Raw genomic sequence first — 22,853 nt, forward strand, 5'->3', positions numbered from 1 at the left:
GGCTGATCTTGGGCTCAAAGCCACTGCCCCGCCCGTTCCCCATAACCCTTCACTCCCTTATCTTGCAAAAATCTGTCTCTCTCCACCTTAAATGTATTTAATGACCCAGCCTCCACGGCTCTCTGGGGCAGAGAATTCCACAGATTTACGACCCTCTGAGAGAAGAAATTCCTCCTCATCTCAGTTCTAAAAGGCCTCAGAACCGGTCATGGTCGAGGCTGCCACCTTCTCCATGGATGGGAGGTGAAAGCATCCCCATCATGTGACTGTGGAGCTCCTGATCAGACCCTGGAGCACATCATTGAGCACTGCCCTCAGAGGAGTCATAGAGTCATAGAGTCATAGAGCACAGAAAGAGGCCCTTCGGCCCATTGTGTCCGTGCCGGCCATCAAGCCCCGTCTATTCTAATCCCATTTTCCAGCACTTGGTCCGTAGCCTTGTATGCTATGGCGTTTCAAGTGCTCATCTAAATGCTTCTTGAATGTTGTGAGGGTTCCTGCCTCTACCATAGAAACATAGAAGATAGGAACAGGAGTAGGCCATTCGGCCCCTCGAGCCTGCTCCGCCATTCAATGCAATCATGGCTGATCATCCAAATTCAGTACCCTGTCCCTGCTTTCTCCCCATATCCCTTGATCCCTTTAGCCTCAAGAAATATATCCAACTCCTTCTTGAATATATTTAATGAATTGGCCTCTACTGCCTTCTGTGGTAGAGAATTCCACAGGTTCACCACTCTCTGGGTGAAGAAATTCCTCCTAATTTCTGTCCTAAATGGCTTATCCCTTATCCTTAGACTGTGACCCCTGGTTCTGGACTCCCCAACCATCGGGAACATCCTTCCTGCATCTAGCCTGTCCAGTCCTGTCAGAATTTTATAAGTTTCAATGAGATCCCCTCTCATTCTTCTAAACTCCAGCGAGTATAAGCTCAATCCACCCAATCTCTCCTCATACGTCATTCCTGCCATCCCAGGTGTCAGCCTGGTGAATCTTCGCTGCACTCCCTCCATGGCAAGAACATCCTTCCTCAGATAAGGCGACCAAAACTGCACACAATACTCAAGGTGTGGTCTCACCAAGGCCCTTTCAGGCAGTGAGTTCCAGATTCCAACCACCCGCTGGGTGAAAAAGTTTTTCCTCAAATCCCCTCTAAACCTCCTGCCCCTTACCGTGAAACTATGCCCCCTGGTTATTGACCCCTCTACTAAGGGGAAAAGTTCCTTTCTATCTACCCTATCTATGCCCCTCATAATTTTGTACACCTCAATCAGGTCCCCCCTCAGCCTTCTCTGCTCTAAGGAAAACAACCCCAGCCTGTCCAGTCTTTCTTCGCAGGCAGCCTACAAGATATCCAGCTTTGGTCTGGATATCTGACTTGGATATTGTCGTTTGATTTGCTTGGCTACCACCATACGGAAGAAGAAGAAGAAAAAGAAGAGGAAGAAGAAGGCCTCCTCAGTCCGCTTGTTGTGTTGGGCAACAGTGGCAGGCGAAGTTAATCGCCGGCATGACCCCTGACCCCCGCCGCGTGCTGAGGATCAGAGGGACCTTGGTGTGCATGTACATAGATCCCTGAAGGCAGCAGGACAGGTAGATAAGGTGGTTAAAAAGGCATGTGGGATACTTGCCTTCATTAGCCGAGGCATAGAATATAAGTGCAGGGAGGTTATGATGGAGCTGTACAAAACGCTAGTTAGGCCACAGCTGGAATACTGTGTGCAGTTCTGGTCGCCACACTATAGGAAGGATGTGATTGCATTGGAGAGGGTGCAGAGGAGATTCACCAGGATGTTACCTGGGCTGGAGCGCTTCAGCTATGAGGAGAGACTGGACAGGCTGGGGTTGTTTTCCTTAGAGCAGAGAAGGCTGAGGGGGGACCTGATTGAGGTGTACAAAATTATGAGGGGCATAGATAGGGTAGATAGAAAGGAACTTTTCCCCTTAGTAGAGGGGTCAATAACCAGGGGGCATAGTTTCAGGGTAAGGGGCAGGAGGTTTAGAGGGGATTTGAGGAAAAACTTTTTCACCCAGAGGGTGGTTGGAATCTGGAACTCACTGCCTGAAAGGGTGGTAGAGGCAGGAGCCCTCACAACATTCAAGAAGCATTTAGATGAGTACTTGAAATGCCATAGCATACAAGGCTACGGACCAAGTGCTGGAAAATGGGATTAGAATAGACGGGGCTTGATGGCCGGCGCGGACACGATGGGCCGAAGGGCCTCTTTCTGTGCTGTATAACTCTATGACTCTATGGGCTGGATTTTGATTCTGGAGGCGTGTAGGAGGCGGGACTACAACTTTTTGGGTTGTAGTCCCGCCTCCATCGAGTTGTGGCCAACCCACGCGATTTTCGCTTGATTGACCTTGTTGGGCCCGCCCAACGGGCTCAGCAGGCCAATTAAGGGCCACCCGGCAACAGGTGATGTCACAGATTGACATTTCATCTGTCAAGAGCTTTTGACAGATGAAATATCAGCGTTCGACAGCTCTTTGAAGCTGTCAAACACTGACAATCTGTACTCCAGGTTAATTCCTTCCTCTCAGGATGATTTAGAGATCTCTCCAGAACAGAAAGCTGAATGCTGCAACTTTTGACAGCTGGCGGCCATTCTGCTTTCTGTGCCGGTGAGATGAGGGACTCCCGAGACCTGAAGGAAGGAAGGCTGTAAAGGTAAGTAAAACTTCTTTAAACACTTTACACAGACCGAACACACTTACCTCTGCACTCATGCACCCATCACTCACCTGAACACCGGACATCTCGAACCCTCCAAGCCCTTCAGCCCGACGGCCCGCCTCGCTAACTTGGCGTGGTTCGGAGCCGTCGGGAATCCCACACTTCAGGAATAAAAATAGGGATTAGGCTAAAAACTGCCTGTTAACTGCCTGTTAACAGGCAGTTAATTAGCACTAATCCCCTTCCCGCCTCGGGGAGGTGGGTCCCAGCGCGGGGCGGGTACCCGCCTCCTGGGAAACGGGCATGGAGGCGGGCTGGGGGCGGGATGGGTTCGTGCCCCCCGATTTCTAGATTTTAACACCCCACACACGCCTCCAATCCCGCCTCCACGGCCCAATGAAAATCCTGCCCTATGACTCTCTCTATTGGTTGACGGTTCGGTCCCACGGCGCAGCACTTACTTGTGACCAATCCGCACAGAGGCTTGATGATGTTGACAATGTAGCAGAGGAAACCGAAGATGCTCAGCAGCGAGAGGCAATGGTTGATGGCGTCGTCGAACACTTTGATGCACTTCCCGTAGGGCTCGCCCAACTCCTTGTTACATATCGTGCCAATGTGGGCGATCCAACGCAGGAGATTCCGCAGAATACGCACTAAGCAATTCAACAAGAGAAGAAAATAAAAACGTTAATAATATATCGTCGCCGCCGTCTGTGTAGCGGGCTGCCTTTCACACCTGGAGCGCTGGGCGCAGCTTTGGTCTCCATGGGGCGCGATCTTGCCAGCCCTGGGGAGGCGGGTCTGTCGGGAAAATGGCAGAATCTGGGGGCGGGTGCCCATCCCGCCCCTGACCTGCCTCTGTGCCATCTCCCGGGAGCGGGTAGCCGACCCGCGCCAGGTCGCGTCTCCTGGAGGTGGGAAGAGGATTACAGCCATTTATCTGCCTGTTAACAATTAGTTAACAGGCAGATAAGAGGATTCTCCCCATTTTGCCCACACAAGTGCGGGCTTCCTGAAGGCTGCGAACCCCGCCGGGGTCAGCGAGGCGAGTACTGGGTCTGCGGGGGTCGGAGGGGTGCAAAAGTGCGCGCTGTGGAGGTGAGTGATGGGTGCAAGTGTGGAGAGGTGAGTATGTGAGGTAAGTGGAAAGTGTTAGTAAAAGTTTACTTACCTTTGTATCTTCCTGCAGGCTTCAATCGTTGGGGATGCGGAGAGTCTCGCTCCTCCGCGGCAGAGATGACAGATGGCCGCTGCATTCTCCAATGCAACAACCATCTAATTTCTGCAAAAGAAAAAGGTTTGATGAGGTTTTGAATTCAAGAACTCATCAAACTACAGAGAATGTCAGTGTTTGACAGCTTCACTGAGCTGTCAAACGATGACAATTCATCTGTCAAAAATTTTTGAAACATCATACGTTGACGTTCTCTGCAACCCGCTTCCCCTTAATTGGCCTGCTATGCCTGCTGGGCGGGCTCAACAATGTCAATCAAGGGAAAATAGCGTGGGTTGGCCAGAAGTCGATGGGGGCGGGACTGAAACCCGACAAGTGGGAGTCCCGCCTCCAAAAGCTCCCCATTGGCAAAATCAGCCCCCAAAGAGTCGTCAAATCATACAGCACAGAAGGAGGCCGTTCGGCCCTTCGAGTCTGCGCCGGCTCTTTCGGAGAGCAATCCAGTTAGTCCCACTCTCCCTCCCTCTTTTCCCATATCCCTGCAACCATTCCGGTCTTCACCCAATCTGGTTCCTCACCCAATCAGTCTTCATCCAATCAGGTCCTCACCCAATCAGTCTTCATCCAATCAGGTCCTCACCCAATCAGTCTTCACCCAATCTGGTTCCTCACCCAATCGGTCTTCATCCAATCAGGTCCTCACCCAATCAGTCTTCACCCAATCAGGTCCTCACCCAATCAGTCTTCATCAAATCAGGTCCTCACCCAATCAGTCTTCACCCAATCTGGTCCTCACCCAATCAGTCTTCACCCAATCAGGTCCTCACCCAATCAGTCTTCATCAAATCAGGTCCTCACCCAATCAGTCTTCACCCAATCTGGTTCCTCACCCAATCGGTCTTCATCCAATCAGGTCCTCACCCAATCAGTCTTCACCCAATCTGGTCCTCACCCAATCAGTCTTCATCCAATCAGGTCCTCACCCAAACATTTTTGACAGATGAAACGTCATACACTGACGTTCTCTGTAACCCGCTTCCCCTTAATTGGCCTGCTAGGCCCGCTGGGCGGGCTCAACAAGGTCAATCAAGGGAAAATAGCGTGGGTTGGCCAGAAGTCGATGGAGGCGGGACTAAAACCCGACAAGTGGGAGTCCCGCCTCCAAAAGCTCCCCATTGGCAAAATCCAGCCCCTTATATCTGAGGAAGGATACACCTGCCTTAGAGGAGGTGCAACGAAGGTTCACTAGATTGAACCCTGGGATGAGAAGGTTGTCCTGTGAGGCGAGATTGAGTAGATTGGGCCGATACTCTCTGGAGTTTAGAAGAATAAGAACATAAGTATTAGGAGCAGGAGTCGGCCATTCGGCCCCTCGAGCCTGCTCCGCCATTCAATAAGATCGTAGCTGATCTTCGACCTCAACTCCACTTTCCCGCCCGATCCCCATATCCCTCGATTCCCCGAGAGTCCAAAAATCTCTCGATCTCAGCCTTGAATATACTCAACGACTGAGCCTCCACAGCCCTCTGGGGCAGAGAATTCCAAAGATTCACCGCCCTCTGAGTGAAGAAATTCCTCCTCATCTCAGTCCTCAATGGCCGACCCCTTATCCTGAGACTGTGACCCCTGGTTCTAGAATGGGCATGTAATTGGCAAATGAATTTCAACACAGATAAATGTGAGGGATTACATTTTGGTCGGAAGAATAGGGAGGTTACTTATCACTTGGAGGGTGCGAGTCGAGGTGGGGTAGAGGAACAAAGTGATCTCGGAGTACAAATACATAAATCACTGAAAGCAGCGACACAGGTTGGCAAGACCATGAAAAAAAGCAAACCAAGCACTAGGGTTTATTTCTAGAGGGATAGAATTGAAAAGTAGGGAAGTTATGCTAAACCTGTATCGAACCTTGGTTAGACCACACTTGGAGCACTGTGCACAGTTCTGGTCGCCACATTATAAAAAGGATATAGAGGCACTGGAGAGGGTGCAGAGCAGATTTACAAGGATGATACCAGAAATGCGAGGGTATACATATCAGGAAAGGATGAACAGGCTGGGGCTCTTTACTCTTGAAAAAAGGCCGAGGGGTGACCTAATAGAGGTCTTTAAAATGATGAAAGGTTTTGATAGAGTGGATACAGAGAGAATGTTTCCACTTGTGGGGAAGAGCATAACTAGAGGCCGTCAATATAAGAGAGTCACCAAGAAATCCAATCGGGAATTCAGGAGAAACTTCTTTACCCAGAGAGTGGTGAGAATGTGGAACTCGCTCCCACAGGGAGTGGTTGAGGCGAATAGTATCGATGCATTGAAGGGGAGGCTGGACAAGCGTATGAGGGAGGAGGGAATAGAGGGTTACGCTGATAGAGTTAGATGAGGAAAGACGGGAGGAGGCTCGAGTGGAGCATAAACACCGGCACGGACTGGTTGGGCCGAATGGCCTCTTTCTGTGCCGTATATCCGATGTAATCCTGTGCATTTCTATGTAATGAGAGGTGATCTCATTGAAACGTATAAGATTCTGAGGGGGATTGACAGGGTAGATGCTGAGAGGCTGTTTCCCCCTGGCTGGAGAGTCTAGAACCAGGGGTCACAGTCTCAGGATAAGGGGTCGGCCATTCAGGACTGAGATGAGGAGGAATTTCTTCACTCAGAGGGCGGTGAATCTTTGGAATTCTCTGCCCCAGAGGGCTGTGAATGTTCAGTCGTTGAGTATATTCAAGGCTGAGATCGAGAGATTTTTGGACTCTCGGGGAATCGAGGGATATGGAGATCAGGCGGGAAAGTGGAGTTGAGGTCAATGATCAGCCGTGATCTTATTGAATGGCGCAGCAGGCTCGAGGGGCCGTATGGCCGACTCCTGCTCCTAATTCATATGTTCTGGTGTTTCTACTGGTCTAATCACCCAGTTACCCACCCACCTACGTGCCCTTGCACCCACCCTTCCACCAGCCCTCCCATCCCCCTACCATCCTATCCACCTATCAACCCATTCACCAGTTCCTATGCCCACATTTGGAATGAAAACCGGCCCTGCAAACATGGTGTGCCGCCTTTACATCCTCCCACTGTCGCCGGAGCTGCAGCGCCTCCACTGGCTAGCAGGTGTAATTACAACGTGACATGTTTACATAATAATTTTCCATGATGGATTCAGACAGAGGAACTTTGAATGGGAAAAGTTGACCGGTAGTGCACAGACATAAGGATTTCAATATTTGATAGGTAGGTGTATACCAGTTGCAGATATACAGATTTAATTACCTAACAAGAAATATTTAACTTGGAAATATATCGGCCGTTCCTTCATCATCGCTGGGTCAAAATCCTGGAACTCCCTCCCTAACAGCACTGTGGGAGCACCTTCACCACACGGACTGCAGCGGTTCAAGAAGGCGGCTCACCACCACCTTCTCAAGGGTGACTAGGGGATGGGCAACAAATGCCGGCCTTGCCAGCGACGCCCACATTCCGAGAATGAATAAAACAAAAGAGGGGCACCTTAATGTATTCAATTAAATATCTTGGCTGGGATCGATGGCACAGGAGATCGAATAGCCATTTAAAAGAGGCACAGTGGGTTAGCTTACATGCCTTTACCTCTAGAACCTGGGTTTGAATCGAGAAGACAGCTGAGATGGAAGTCTCCACTTTCCGATATCAAGTGGGCAAGGCAAACAACATCAAATTGACATGTCCTCCTGGTGGCTCCTACATCACCTCAGTTCCAAGTGTTGTGTGCAAACCTCATGCTTTCTTTTATTTCCAAGTCAGTCTGGCATGTGACTTGGAGGGGAACTTGGAGGTGGTGGTGTTCCCATGTGCCTGCTGCCCTTGTCCTTCTAGGTGGCAGAGGTCGCGGGTTTGGGAGGTGCTGCCGAAGAAGCCTTGGCGAGTTGCTGCAGTGCATCTTGTAGATGGTACACACTGCAGCCACGGTGCGCCGGTGGTGGAGGGAGTGAATGTTTAAGGTGGTGGATGGGGTGCCAATCAAACTCCAGGTGGAACTCATGCTCGACAGAGCAGTAGTGATACCCGCCCTGCTGTATGCCTCAGAGACATGGACCATGTAAAGCAGGCACCTCAAAGCACTGGAAAGGTACCACCAACGCCGCCTCTGCAAGATCCTGCAAATCCATTGGCAGGATAGGCGCACCAACGTCAGTGTTCTCGCTCAGGCCAACATCCCCAGCACCGAAGCTCTGACCGCGCTCGATCAGCGCCGATGGACGGGTCACATTGTCTGCATGCCCAATACGAGACTCCCAAAGCAAGCGCTCTACTCGGAGCTCCGGCACAGCAAGAAAGCCCCAGGTGGGCAGAGGAAACGCTTCAAGGACACCCTCAAAGCCTCCTTGAAAAAGTGCAACATCCCCACCGACACCTGGGAATCCCTGGCCCAAGACCGCACAAAGTGGAGGAGAAGCATCCGGGAAGGCGCCGAACACCTCAAGTCTCTCCGCCAGGAGTAAGCGGAAGCCAAGTGCAGGCAGTGCAAGGAGCGCACGTCGACCCAAGCACCCCACACCCACCCGCCCCTTCAACCACCATCTGCCCCACCTGTGTCAGAGACTGTAGGTCCCGCATTGGACTCATCAGTCACCTGAGAACTCATTTTTAATGTGGAAGCAAGTGATCCTCGGTTCCGAGGGACTGCCTGAGAAGAAGAAGAGGTGGAACAATGGAGGAACAGTGGGATGATGAACAGCTGTGTTGGTAGTCAGCAGATGCCACAGGCGATCACGAAGGGCAGTTTGGGACCTCTAAGATATGTGACTGCCAATCTCACGCTGCTGCAGTAGAGGGCGTTGTTCCCCAATCTACCTCTGACCCCAACATGGCTAAATTTTGTAAAATCTATCTCTTCAATCAGGTTGTGTCCCCTGGCGGGAGAGCACAGAACAAGATGCACTGCAGCAACTCACCAAGGCTTCTTCGGCAGCACCTCCCAAACCCGCGACCTCTTCCACCTAGAAGGACAAGGGCAGCAGGCGCATGGGAACACCACCACTTCCAAGTTCCCCTCCAAGTCACACACACCATCCCGACTTGGAAATATATCGGGCCGTTCCTTCATCGTCGCTGGGTCAGAATCCGGGAACTCCCTCCCCAACAACACTGTGGGAGCACCTTCACCACACGGACTGCAGCGGTTCAAGAAGGCGGCTCACCACCACCTTCTCGAGGGGCAACTAGGGATGGGCAATAAATGCCGGCCTTGCCAACGACGCCCACATCCCGGGAACGAATAAAAAAAAAGACTCAGGATAAGGGGTCGGCCATTTTGGACTGAGAGGAGGAGGAATTTCTTCACTCAGAGGGCGGTGAATCTTTGGAATTCTCTGCCCCAGAGGGCTGTGGAGGCTCAGTCGTTCAGTATATTCAAGGCTGAGATCGAGAGATTGTTGGACTCTAGGGGAATCGAGGGATCTGGGCATCAGGTGGGAAAGTGGAGTTGAGGTCGATGATCAGCCATGATCTTATTGAATGGCGGAGCAGGCTCGAGGGGCTGAGTGTGCTCCTATTTCTCATGTTCTTCAGCCCACAACCCACCCAAATTCCTTTACTGTCTGCAGTGTGCTCATCTCCATCCAGTAAAACATACTGAAACAGAAAGAAAATACTGCAGATGCTGGAAATCTGAAATAAAAACAGAAAATGCTGAAGGTACTCAGCAGGTCAGGCAGCATCTGTGGAGAAAGAAACAGAGTTAACGGTTCAGGTCGAAGACCTTTCGTCAGAAAATACCGAAACATTCTTTTCTGGCAGGTGCTCTCTGGAACTGTAAGATGCAGCTGGGAGTGAGTTAGACTGTGGCACGTGTATTTATATCCTATATCTCACCTGCATAGAGGGAGCGTTACTCTGTATCTAACCCGTGCTGTACCTGCCCTGGGAGTGTTTGATGGGACAGTGTAGAGGGAGCTTTACTCTGTATCTAACCCGTGCTGTACCTGCCCTGGGAGTGTTTGATGGGACAGTGTAGAGGGAGCTTTACTCTGTATCTAACCCGTGCTGTACCTGCCCTGGGAGTGTTTGATGGGACAGTGTAGAGGGAGCTTTACTGTGTATCTAACCCGTGCTGTACCTGCCCTGGGAGTGTTTGATGGGGACAGTGAAGAGGGAGCTTTACTTTGTATCTAACCCGTGCTGTACCTGCCCTGGGAGTGTTTGATGTGGACAGTGTAGAGGGAGCTTTACTTTGTATCTAACCCGTGCTGTACCTGCCCTGGGAGTGTTTGATGGGGACAGTGAAGAGGGAGCTTTACTCTGTATCTAACCCGTGCTGTACCTGCCCTGGGAGTGTTTGATGGGGACAGTGTAGAGGGAGCTTTACTCTGTATCTAACCCGTGCTGTACCTGCCCTGGGAGTGTTTGATGGGGACAGTGTAGAGGGAGCTTTACTCTGTATCTAACCCGTGCTGTACCTGCCCTGGGAGTGTTTGATGGGGACAGTGAAGAGGGAGCTTTACTTTGTATCTAACCCGTGCTGTACCTGCCCTGGGAGTGTTTGATGGGGACAGTGTAGAGGGAGCTTTACTCTGTATCTAACCCGTGCTGCACCTGCCCTGGGAGTGTTTGATGTGGACAGTGTAGAGGGAGCTTTACTCTGTATCTAACCCGTGCTGTACCTGCCCTGGGAGTGTTTGATGGGACAGTGTAGAGGGAGCTTTACTCTGTATCTAACCCGTGCTGTACCTGCCCTGGGAGTGTTTGATGGGACAGTGTAGAGGGAGCTTTACTCTGTATCTAACCCATGCTGTATTTGCCCTGGGAGTGTTTGATGGGACAGTGTAGAAGGAGCTTTACTCTGTATCTAACCTGTGCTGTACCTGCCGTGGGAGTGTTTGATGGGACAGTGTAGAGGGAGCTTTACTCTATATCTAGCCTGTGCTGTACCTGCCCTGGGAGTGTTTGATGGGACAGTGTAGAGGGAGCTTTACTCTGTATCTAACCCGTGCTGTACCTGCCCTGGGAGTGTTTGACGGGACAGTGTAGAGGGAGCTTTACTCTGTATCTAACCCGTGCTGTACCTGCCCTGGGAGTGTTTCACGGGACAGTGTAGAGGGAGCTTTACTCTGTATCTAACCTGTGCTGTATCTGCCCTGGGAGTGTTTGATGGGACAGTGTAGAGGGAGCTTTACTCTGTATCTAACCCGTGCTGTACCTGCCCTGGGAGTGTTTGACTGGACAGTGTAGAGGGAGCTTTACTCTGTATCTAACCCGTGCTGTACCTGCCCTGGGAGTGTTTCACGGGACAGTGTAGAGGGAGCTTTACTCTGTATCTAACCCGTGCTGTACCTGCCCTGGGAGTGTTTGACTGGACAGTGTAGAGGGAGCTTTACTCTGTATCTAACCCGTGCTGTACCTGCCCTGGGAGTGTTTGACGGGACAGTGTAGAGGGAGCTTTACTCTGTATCTAACCCGTGCTGTACCTGCCCTGGGAGTGTTTGATGGGACAGTGTAGAGGGAGCTTTACTCTGTATCTAACCCGTGCTGTACCTGCCCTGGGAGTGTTTGATGGGGCAGTGTAGAGGGAGCTTTACTCTGTATCTAACCTGAGCTGTACCTGCCCTGGGAGTGTTTGATGGGGACAGTGTAGAGGGAGCTTTACTCTGTATCTAACTCGTGCTGTACCTGCCCTGGGAGTGTTTGATGGGACAGTGTAGAGGGAGCTTTACTCTGTATCTAACCCGTGCTGTACCTACCCTGGGAGTGTTTGATGGGACAGTGTAGAGGGAGCTTTACTCTGTATCTAACCCGTGCTGTACCTGCCCTGGGAGTGTTTGACGGGGACAGTGTAGAGGGAGCTTTACTCTGTATCTAACCCGTGCTGTACCTGCCCTGGGAGTGTTTGATGGGACAGTGTAGAGGGAGCTTTACTCTGTATCTAACCTGTGCTGTCCCTGCCCTGGGTGTGTTTGATGGGGCAGTGTAGAGGGAGCTTTACTCTGTATCTAACCCGTGCTGTACCTGCCCTGGGAGTGTTTGATGGGACAGTGTAGAGGGAGCTTTACTCTGTATCTAACCCATGCTGTAACTGCCCGGGGAGTGTTTGATGGGACAGTGTAGAGGGAGCTTTACTCTGTATCTAACCCATGCTGTATTTGCCCTGGGAGTGTTTGATGGGACAGTGTAGAAGGAGCTTTACTCTGTATCTAACCTGTGCTGTACCTGCCGTGGGAGTGTTTGATGGGACAGTGTAGAGGGAGCTTTACTCTGTATCTAGCCTGTGCTGTACCTGCCCTGGCAGTGTTTGATGGGACAGTGTAGAGGGAGCTTTAATCTGTATCTAACCCGTGCTGTATTTGTCCTGGGAGTGTTTGATGGGACAGTGTAGAGGGAGCTTTACTCTGTATCAAACCCGTGCTGTACCTACCCTGGGAGTGTTTGATAGGACAGTGTAGAGGGAGCTTTACTCTGTATCTAACCCGTGCTGCACCTGCCCTGGGAGTGTTTGATGGGACAGTGTAGAGGGAGCTTTACTCTGTATCTAACCCGTGTTGTACCTGCCCTGGGAGTATTTGCTGGGACAGTGTAGAGGGAGATGTACTCTGTATCTAACCTGTGCTGTACCTGCCCTGGGAGTGTTTGATGGGACAGTTTAGAGGGAGCTTTACTCTGTATCTAACCCGTGCTGTACCTGCCCTGGGAGTGATTGATGGGATAGTGTAGAGGGAGCTTTAGAACCCGTGCTGTACCTGCCCTGGGGGTGTTTGATGGGACAGTGTAGAGGGAGCTTTACTCTGTATCTAACCCGTGCTGTACCTGCCCTGGGAGTGTTTGATAGGAGAATGTAGAGGGAGCTTTACTCTCTATCTAACCCGTGCTGTACCTGCTCTGGGAGTGTCTGATGGGGACAGTGTTGATGGAGCTTTACTCTATCTAATCCATGCGGTACCTGCCCTGGGAGTGTCTGATGGGGTCAGTGTAGAGGGAGCTTTACTCTGTATCTAACCCATGCTGTACCTGCCCTGGGAGTGTTTGATGGGGACAGTGTAGAGGGAGCTTTACTCTGTATCTAACCCGTGCTGTACCTGCCCTGGGAATGTTTGATGGGACAGTGTAGAGGGAGCTTTACTCTGTATCTAACCCATGCTGTACCTGCCCTGGGAGTGTTTGATGGGACAGTGTAGAGGGAGTTTTACTCTGTATCTAACCCGTGCTGTACCTGCCCTGGGAGTGTTTGATGGGACAGTGTAGAGGGAGCTTTACTCTGTATCTAACCCGTGCTGTACCTGCCCTGGGAGTGTTTGATGGGGACAGTGTAGAGGGAGCTTTACTCTGTATCTAACCCGTGCTGTACCTGCCCTGGGAGTGTTTGATGGGGACAGTGAAGAGGGAGCTTTACTTTGTATCTAACCCGTGCTGTACCTGCCCTGGGAGTGTTTGATGGGGACAGTGTAGAGGGAGCTTTACTCTGTATCTAACCCGTGCTGTACCTGCCCTGGGAGTGTTTGATGTGGACAGTGTAGAGGGAGCTTTACTCTGTATCTAACCCGTGCTGTACCTGCCCTGGGAGTGTTTGATGGGACAGTGTAGAGGGAGCTTTACTCTGTATCTAACCCGTGCTGTACCTGCCCTGGGAGTGTTTGACGGGACAGTGTAGAGGGAGCTTTACTCTGTATCTAACCCGTGCTGTACCTGCCCTGGGAGTGTTTCACGGGACAGTGTAGAGGGAGCTTTACTCTGTATCTAACCTGTGCTGTATCTGCCCTGGGAGTGTTTGATGGGACAGTGTAGAGGGAGCTTTACTCTGTATCTAACCCGTGCTGTACCTGCCCTGGGAGTGTTTGACTGGACAGTGTAGAGGGAGCTTTACTCTGTATCTAACCCGTGCTGTACCTGCCCTGGGAGTGTTTCACGGGACAGTGTAGAGGGAGCTTTACTCTGTATCTAACCCGTGCTGTACCTGCCCTGGGAGTGTTTGACTGGACAGTGTAGAGGGAGCTTTACTCTGTATCTAACCCGTGCTGTACCTGCCCTGGGAGTGTTTGACGGGACAGTGTAGAGGGAGCTTTACTCTGTATCTAACCCGTGCTGTACCTGCCCTGGGAGTGTTTGATGGGACAGTGTAGAGGGAGCTTTACTCTGTATCTAACCCGTGCTGTACCTGCCCTGGGAGTGTTTGATGGGACAGTGTAGAGGGAGCTTTACTCTGTATCTAACCCGTGCTGTACCTGCCCTGGGAGTGTTTGACGGGGACAGTGTAGAGGGAGCTTTACTCTGTATCTAACCCGTGCTGTACCTGCCCTGGGAGTGTTTGATGGGACAGTGTAGAGGGAGCTTTACTCTGTATCTAACCTGTGCTGTCCCTGCCCTGGGTGTGTTTGATGGGGCAGTGTAGAGGGAGCTTTACTCTGTATCTAACCCGTGCTGTACCTGCCCTGGGAGTGTTTGATGGGACAGTGTAGAGGGAGCTTTACTCTGTATCTAACCCATGCTGTAACTGCCCGGGGAGTGTTTGATGGGACAGTGTAGAGGGAGCTTTACTCTGTATCTAACCCATGCTGTATTTGCCCTGGGAGTGTTTGATGGGACAGTGTAGAAGGAGCTTTACTCTGTATCTAACCTGTGCTGTACCTGCCGTGGGAGTGTTTGATGGGACAGTGTAGAGGGAGCTTTACTCTATATCTAGCCTGTGCTGTACCTGCCCTGGCAGTGTTTGATGGGACAGTGTAGAGGGAGCTTTAATCTGTATCTAACCCGTGCTGTATTTGTCCTGGGAGTGTTTGATGGGACAGTGTAGAGGGAGCTTTACTCTGTATCAAACCCGTGCTGTACCTGCCCTGGGAGTGTTTGATAGGACAGTGTAGAGGGAGCTTTACTCTGTATCTAACCCGTGCTGCACCTGCCCTGGGAGTGTTTGATGGGACAGTGTAGAGGGAGCTTTACTCTGTATCTAACCCGTGTTGTACCTGCCCTGGGAGTATTTGCTGGGACAGTGTAGAGGGAGATGTACTCTGTATCTAACCTGTGCTGTACCTGCCCTGGGAGTGTTTGATGGGACAGTTTAGAGGGAGCTTTACTCTGTATCTAACCCGTGCTGTACCTGCCCTGGGAGTGATTGATGGGATAGTGTAGAGGGAGCTTTAGAACCCGTGCTGTACCTGCCCTGGGGGTGTTTGATGGGACAGTGTAGAGGGAGCTTTACTCTGTATCTAACCCGTGCTGTACCTGCCCTGGGAGTGTTTGATAGGAGAATGTAGAGGGAGCTTTACTCTCTATCTAACCCGTGCTGTACCTGCTCTGGGAGTGTCTGATGGGGACAGTGTTGATGGAGCTTTACTCTATCTAATCCATGCGGTACCTGCCCTGGGAGTGTCTGATGGGGTCAGTGTAGAGGGAGCTTTACTCTGTATCTAACCCATGCTGTACCTGCCCTGGGAGTGTTTGATGGGGACAGTGTAGAGGGAGCTTTACTCTGTATCTAACCCGTGCTGTACCTGCCCTGGGAATGTTTGATGGGACAGTGTAGAGGGAGCTTTACTCTGTATCTAACCCATGCTGTACCTGCCCTGGGAGTGTTTGATGGGACAGTGTAGAGGGAGTTTTACTCTGTATCTAACCCGTGCTGTACCTGCCCTGGGAGTGTTTGATGGGACAGTGTAGAGGGAGCTTTACTCTGTATCTAACCCGTGCTGTACCTGCCCTGGGAGTGTTTGATGGGACAGTGTAGAGGGAGCTTTACTCTGTATCTAACCCGTGCTGTACCTGCCCTGGGAATGTTTGACGGGACAGTGTAGAGGGAGCTTTACTCTGTATCTAACCCGTGCTGTACCTGCCCTGGGAATGTTTGAGGCTGCAGTCTCGTGGTATGTGAGGAGAAGGGAGATGGACTCAGGCCCTGCCGTACCTATATGCTTGATCGAGTTCTTCATCGACACGAAAAACTTCCGCACACGATCACCGACCCCTTTGGCTGACTGAGCGATGGTCTTGATCTTCTCAAGAGCAGCTGGAAAAGAAGATGAAGAAAGAATCTAATTAGTTGAAGGTGGTGATACAGCTGGACTCGCAGGGGCCCCCAGAACAGCTGGACAGCAGACACTCTGAACATTCATGTAAACGATTCCTTTCCTTCTCTTTCTGGTCCATGTGCAAAGTACAGGGACATCAATTCCAGACCTCCAGGAACTTTCAGCCAACACCCTGGGCAACACGTCCCAAGGCACGTCACAGGAGCGATTATCAGACAAAATTCGACACCGAGCCACATGAGGAGATATTAGGACAGGTGACCAAAAGCTTTGGTCAAAGAGGTCGGTTTTAAGGAGCGTCTTAAAGGAGGAGAGAGAGGCGGAGAGGTTTAGGGAGGGAATTCCAGAGCTCAGGGCCCAGGCGGCTGAAGGCACGGCCGCCAATGGTGGAGCGATGGAAATCAGGGGATGCTCAAGAGGCCGGAATTGGAGGAGCGCAGAGATCTCGGAGGGTTGTAGGGGCTGGAGGAGGTTACAGAGATTGGGAGAGGGGCGAGGAGGCCATGGAGGGGATTTGAACAATCAAACTTCCTTCCACCATTTCCTACTCTGACTCCTTCATTCCCAGAAGCTGGAAGCTGCGGAACTCCTCCCCTCCCTCAGTCCCCTTCTGCTCCTACGATCTAAGGGTTTTAGAGGCCGAGCTTGGTGTCGCTCTGGCTGAGATACACTTCAAGTTGCCTCCCTTTCCACGTAGGTGGTGTCCTGCAGCATGGACCTTGACCCTCCATCATGGCTCCCTTTTAGGAGACCAGAACTAGGGGGCCACCAATACAAGAGAGTCACTAATAAATCCACTCGGGAATTCAGGAGAAACTTCTTTACCCAGCGAGTGGTGAGAATGTGGAACTCGCTACCACGGGGAGTGGTTGGGGCGAATTTAAGGGGAAAGCTGGATAAACACGAGGGAGAAAGGAATAGAACGATATTGTTGTGGAGTATTTTAAACCGACACTCGACACAAGGTTTTCAGATCGATTAGTCAAGTTGTCTTTATTACACCGGTGGGGAGACAGTCTGCTCGGTCTTTAGCCAGACTTCTCCGAATTGTTACAGCAAGCCCTACATTTTTATACATTACAATAAGCACGGCAGCCTCGTGCACAATTCATTCCTGCAACCTGATTGGATCTTGGCCCGCATGCACCTTCACGGATTGGGTTACAAATCTTAATATAAACATGTGTAAGCTGCCTCCTCAATCAATCACTCAAACTGCTGAATGCTAATTAAAAGATACCTTGGAATGGGACCTAGGTAGTAAAGCTGTTAAAGGCAGTTGAAATGCTGGACATCCTGGGCAGGATTTTCATTGGGCCGTGGAGGCGGGATTGGAGGCGTGTGAGGGTTTAAAATCTTGAAATCGGGGGTCCCGACCCCATCCCATCCCACCAGCAACCCGCCTCCATGCCAGTTTCAAAGGAGGCGGATACCCGACCCACACTGGGACCCGCCTCCCCGAGGCGGGAAGGGGATTAGTGCCAATTAACTGCCTGTTAACAGGTAGTTAACAGGCAGTTTTTAGCCTAATCCCTATTTTCATTGTTGAAGTGTGGGATTCCTGACGGCTCCAAACCACGCCAAGTTAGCGAGGCGGGCCGTCGGGCTGAAGGGCTTGGAGGGTTCGAGATGTCCGGTGTTCAGGTGTGTGATGGGTGCATGAGTGCAGAGGTAAGTGTGTTTGGTGTGTGTAAAGTGTTTAAAGAAGTTTTACTAACAGCCTTCCTTCCTTCAGGTCTCGGGAGTCCCTCATCTCACCGGCACAGAAAGCAGAATGGCCGCGAGCTGTCAAAAGTTGCAGCATTCAGCTTTCTGTTCCGGGGAGATCTCTAAATCATCCTGAGAGGAAGGAATTAACCTGGAGTACAGACTGTCAGTGTTTGACAACTTCAAAGAGCTGATATTTCATCTGTCAAAAGGTCTTGACAGATGAAATTTCAATCTGTGATGTCACCTGTTGCCGGGTGGCCCTTAATTGGCCGGCTGAGCCCACTGGGCGGGCCCAACAAGGTCAATCAAGTCAAAATCACGTGGGTTGGCCACAACTCGATGGAGGTGGGACTACAACCCCGAAAGATGTAGTCCCGCCTCCTCAATGATAATCCAGCCCACACTCCACTTAATTGTGTTTTTTTAGCCTTCAAAGGTCGGCTATCTTGACCGCCTCTTTGTGGAAGTGGCCTTTCATGTTAGCCCCTGTCTTTCTTACACCATTCCGTGAAACTGCCAGCGATGTCTTTTTAACTCTTTCCCCGCTGCAGATACGCTGATAGAGTGAGATGAAGAGGGGGAGGGGAGGAGGCTCAGAATGGACCAGATGGGCCGAATGGACCTTCTACGTCACAAGACAAAGACGTTGCTTCTTACCAATCAAGGGTTCCTTGGCTTTCTGCATGAGCTCCCTGGTCTGGTTCATGGCCAGCTCGGCCCCGCAGGCGATCGACTCCGACCCTCGGGTGAAGTTAGTTACAATGTTCTGAAGCGGGCCTTCGATCACAAGCCCGAACGCCAACAACAGAAGGAAGGTCTTCCCCTGCCCTGGGAAGGAGGGGGTGGAGCGGGGTGGGTGGGGCAGGACGGGGGGGTGGGGGAGAGGAATAAAAAGAACAAACATTAAAAAAAAACTGATACCTGGGATGGCAGGAATGACGTATGAGGAGAGATTGGGTCGATTAGGCTTATATTCACTAGAGTTTAGAAGAATGAGAGAGGATCTCATTGAAACTTATAAAATTCTAACAGGACTAGACAGACTAGATGCTGGAAGGATGTTCCCGATGGCCGGGGAGTCCAGAACCAGGGGTCTCAGTCTAAGGATAAGGGGTAAGCCATTTAGAACAGAGATGAGGAGGAATTTCTTCACCCAGAGAGTGGTGAACCTGTGGAATTCTCTACCACAGAAGGCAGTTGAGGCCAATTCATTAAATATATTCAAGAAGGAGTTAGATATATTTCTTAAGGCTAAAGGGATCAAGGGATATGGGGAGAAAGCAGGGACAGGGTACTGAATTTGGATGATCAGCCATGATCAGGCTCGAGGGGCCGAATGGCCTACTCCTGCTCCTATCTTCTATGTTTCTATGTTGCTATGTACTGAGGCTTCTCTCATTGGCTCGTTTCTAAAACCCCGCTCCCACCCCGCCCCGGGGTAGATATTCGACTGCGGCGGCGGCGCACATATCTCAACGACCTCCCGCCCGATGTCAATGGGTCTGAATATTGGGCGGGGCGTAGGACATGCGGCCAATGCGATATCGCCCGTTGTGCGCTACCCTAACCCACGGTTTTTCTACACTCCCCCCCCCCACCGGCCATGTTTGGTCATTCTAATCCAGGAATCCAATATTTCGACACCCTTCGTGCCTCCACTTGGGGAGGGGGGGGTGGTTTAGCGGTAGAGGTGCTGAGTCAGGGAGTGGAAAATCAGCCACATTTCTTTTCTCTGATTTGTTCCTGAGGTGCGGTTTAAGGCCGGCTGTACCGCATTTACCGACCATCTCTGGTTGGCATAGCCTTGCACAGAATGTACAGCACAGAAACAGGACATTCAGCCCAACTGGTGTGTGCCGGTGTTTATGCTCCACACCAGCCTCCTCCCGCCCCTCTTCATCTCACCCCATCAGCAGATCCTTCTATTCCTTTCTCCCTCATGTGTTTATCCAGCTTCCCCTTAAATGCATCTGTGCTCTTCGCCTCAACCACTCCCTGTGGTAGCGAGTTCCACCATTCTAACTCGCTAGATAGAGGTCTTTAAGATTATGAAAGGGGGGTTCGATAGGGAAGACGTTTCCACTTGTGGAGGGGGAGACCAGAACTAGGGGCCCTCAATATAAGATGGTTGTCATGAATCTTACCCATTCATGTAGAAATGACTCATGAGATAACACTGGGCGGCCAGCTGGTGGCGCCGTCCAAGGAGTATAAATACTCGGGCGTGGGCCCAGCTTGCTCAGGACATTTTTATAACCAGGAACTAGTGATGTAACTAGAGCTCATGGTTGTGAAACAGTTGATTAAAGCCTTGTTCTATACTCCGACCAAGTGCTTAGTAGTTCTCTTACGTCAATGGTCGCTAATAAATCCAATCGGGGATTCCGGAGAAACTTCTTTACCCAGAGAGTGATGAGAATGTGGAACTCGCTACCACAGGGAGTGGTCGAGGCGAAGAGCGTAGATACCTTTAAGGGGAAGCTGGATAAACACATGAGGGAGAAAGGAATAGAAGGATATGGTGATAGGGTGAGATGAAGAGGGGTGGGAGGAAGCTGGTGTGGAGCATGAACCAGTTGGGCTGAATGGCCTGTTACTGGGCTGTACATTCTTTGTAGTTTCATGTAATATGAAGCTAATGGCAGGGCTAGACAGACTAGACGCAGGGAGGATGTTTCCCCTGGCTGGGGGGGGGGGGATCTAGAACGAGGGGTCACAGTCTCAGGATACGGGGTAGGACATTTAGGACTGAGATGAGGAGAAATGTCTTCACTCAGAGGGCGGTGAACCTGTGGAATCCTCTACCACAGAAGGCTGTGGAGGCCAAGTCACTGAATATATTTAAGAAGGAGATAGATTTCTAGACACAAAAGGCATCAAGGGGTATGGGGAGAGCGGGAATATGGTATTGAGATAGAGGATCAGCCATGATCATATTGAATGGCGGAGCAGGCTCGAGGGGCCGAATGGCCGACTCCTGCTCCTATTTTACTATGTTTCTAAAATGGAACGGATGGGGGTGGGGCATCTCACAGATGTTGGAGACAGAGGGTAGATCTCAGAGAATGAGGAAGGAAGTGGGATCACTTGAGACCTAAGGGAATCAAGGGGTATGGGGATCGGGCGGGAAAGTGGGGTTGAGGTCGAAGATCTGCCATGATCTTATTGAATGGCGGAGCAGGATCGATGGGCTGAATGGCCTACTGCTATTTCTTATGTTCTTATCACAGAGACATGGAGAAGGAGGCGGGATCACCGAGATATGGAGGAGGAGGGATCTCAGAGTTATTGGAGGAGGAGGGATCTCAGAGATATGGAGGAGGGATCTCAAAGATATTGGAGGAGGGATCTCAGAGATATGGAGGAGGGATCTCAGAGATATTGGAGGAGGGATCTCAGAGATATTGGAGGAGGGATCTCAGAGATATGGAGGAGGAGGGATCTCAGAGATATTGGAGGAGGGATCTCAGAGATATGGAGGAGGGATCTCAGAGATATTGGAGGAGGGATCTCAGAGATATTGGAGGAGGGATCTCAGAGATATGGAGGAGGGATCTCAGAGATATTGGAGGAGGGATCTCAGAGATATTGGAGGAGGGATCTCAGAGATATGGAGGAGGAGGGATCTCAGAGATATTGGAGGAGGGATCTCAGAGATATGGAGGAGGGATCTCAGAGTTATTGGAGGAGGGATCTCAGAGATATGGAGGAGGGATCTCAGAGTTATTGGAGGAGGGATCTCAGAGATATGGAGGAGGAGGGATCTCAGAGTTATTGGAGGAGGGATCTCAGAGATATGGAGGAGGAGGGATCTCAGAGTTATTGGAGGAGGGATCTCAGAGATATTGGAGGAGGGATCTCAGAGGTTTTGGAGGAGGGATCTCAGAGTTATTGGAGGAGGGATCTCAGAGGTTTTGGAGGAGGGATCTCAGAGATATTGGAGGAGGGATCTCAGAGGTTTTGGAGGAGGGATCTCAGAGATATTGGAGGAGGGATCTCAGAGGTTTTGGAGGAGGGATCTCAGAGTTATTGGAAGAGGGATCTCAGAGTTATTGGAGGAGGGATCTCAGAGATATTGGAGGAGGGATCTCAGAGATATTGGAGGAGGGATCTCAGAGATATTGGAGGAGGGATCTCAGAGGTTTTGGAGGAGGGATCTCAGAGATATTGGAGGAGGGATCTCAGAGATATGGAGGAGGAGGGATCTCAGAGTTATTGGAGGAGGGATCTCAGAGATATTGGAGGAGGGATCTCAGAGATATTGGAGGAGGGATCTCAGAGTTATTGGAGGAGGGATCTCAGAGTTATTGGAGGAGGGATCTCAGAGATATTGGAGGAGGGATCTCAAGAGATATTGGAGGAGGGATCTCAGAGTTATTGGAGGAGGGATCTCAGAGATATTGGAGGAGGGATCTCAAAGATTTTGGAGGAGGGATCTCAGAGATATTGGAGGAGGGATCTCAGAGATATTGGAGGAGGGATCTCAGAGATATTGGAGGAGGGATCTCAGAGATTTTGGAGGAGGGATCTCAGAGATATTGGAGGAGGGATCTCAGAGATATGGAGGAGGAGGGATCTCAGAGTTATTGGAGGAGGGATCTCAGAGATATTGGAGGAGGGATCTCAGAGTTATTGGAGGAGGGATCTCAGAGATATTGGAGGAGGGATCTCAGAGATATTGGAGGAGGGATCTCAGAGTTATTGGAGGAGGGATCTCAAAGATTTTGGAGGAGGGATCTCAGAGATATTGGAGGAGGGATCTCAGAGATATTGGAGGAGGGATCTCAGAGATTTTGGAGGAGGGATCTCAGAGATATGGAGGAGGGATCTCAGAGATATTGGAGGAGGGATCTCAGAGATATTGGAGGAGGGATCTCAGAGATATTGGAGGAGGGATCTCAGAGATATTGGAGGAGGGATCTCAGAGTTATTGGTGGAGGGATCTCAGAGTTATTGGAGGAGGGATCTCAGAGTTATTGGAGGAGGGATCGCAGAGATATTGGAGGAGGGATCTCAGAGATATTGGAGGAGGGATCTCAGAGAATAGAGAAGGAGGAGGGATCTCAGAGACATTGGAGATGGAGGGAGGGATCTCAGAGATATGGAGAAGGAGGATAGATCTCAATGCCATGGAGAAGGAGAAGGGATCTCAGAGAATAGAGAAGGAGGAGGGATCTCAGAGACATTGGAGAAGGAGGATAGATCTCAGAGATATTGGAGGAGGGATCTCAGAGAATAGAGAAGGAGGAGGGATCTCAGAGACATTGGAGATGGAGGGAGGGATCTCAGAGATATGGAGAAG

The 22,853-nt window shown here is 50.9% G+C and overlaps 1 protein-coding gene across 1 annotated transcript in view; it reads right to left on the minus strand.

Moving 5' to 3' along the window:
* The window catches only part of dcst2 (DC-STAMP domain containing 2), a 72,573-nt gene that overhangs the window by 48,225 nt on the left and 1,495 nt on the right, over positions 1-22,853 (minus strand). Inside the window, 3 exon segments of the mRNA XM_085978727.1 lie at positions 3,142-3,336; positions 15,718-15,819; positions 18,209-18,379. Coding sequence (XP_085834853.1) covers positions 3,142-3,336; positions 15,718-15,819; positions 18,209-18,379 — 468 coding nt within the window.

Source organism: Somniosus microcephalus, unplaced genomic scaffold, assembly GCF_052327205.1.
Source record: "Somniosus microcephalus isolate GS21.2 unplaced genomic scaffold, FLI_Smic_1.0 unresolved_chr7, whole genome shotgun sequence".
NCBI lineage: Eukaryota > Metazoa > Chordata > Chondrichthyes > Squaliformes > Somniosidae > Somniosus > Somniosus microcephalus.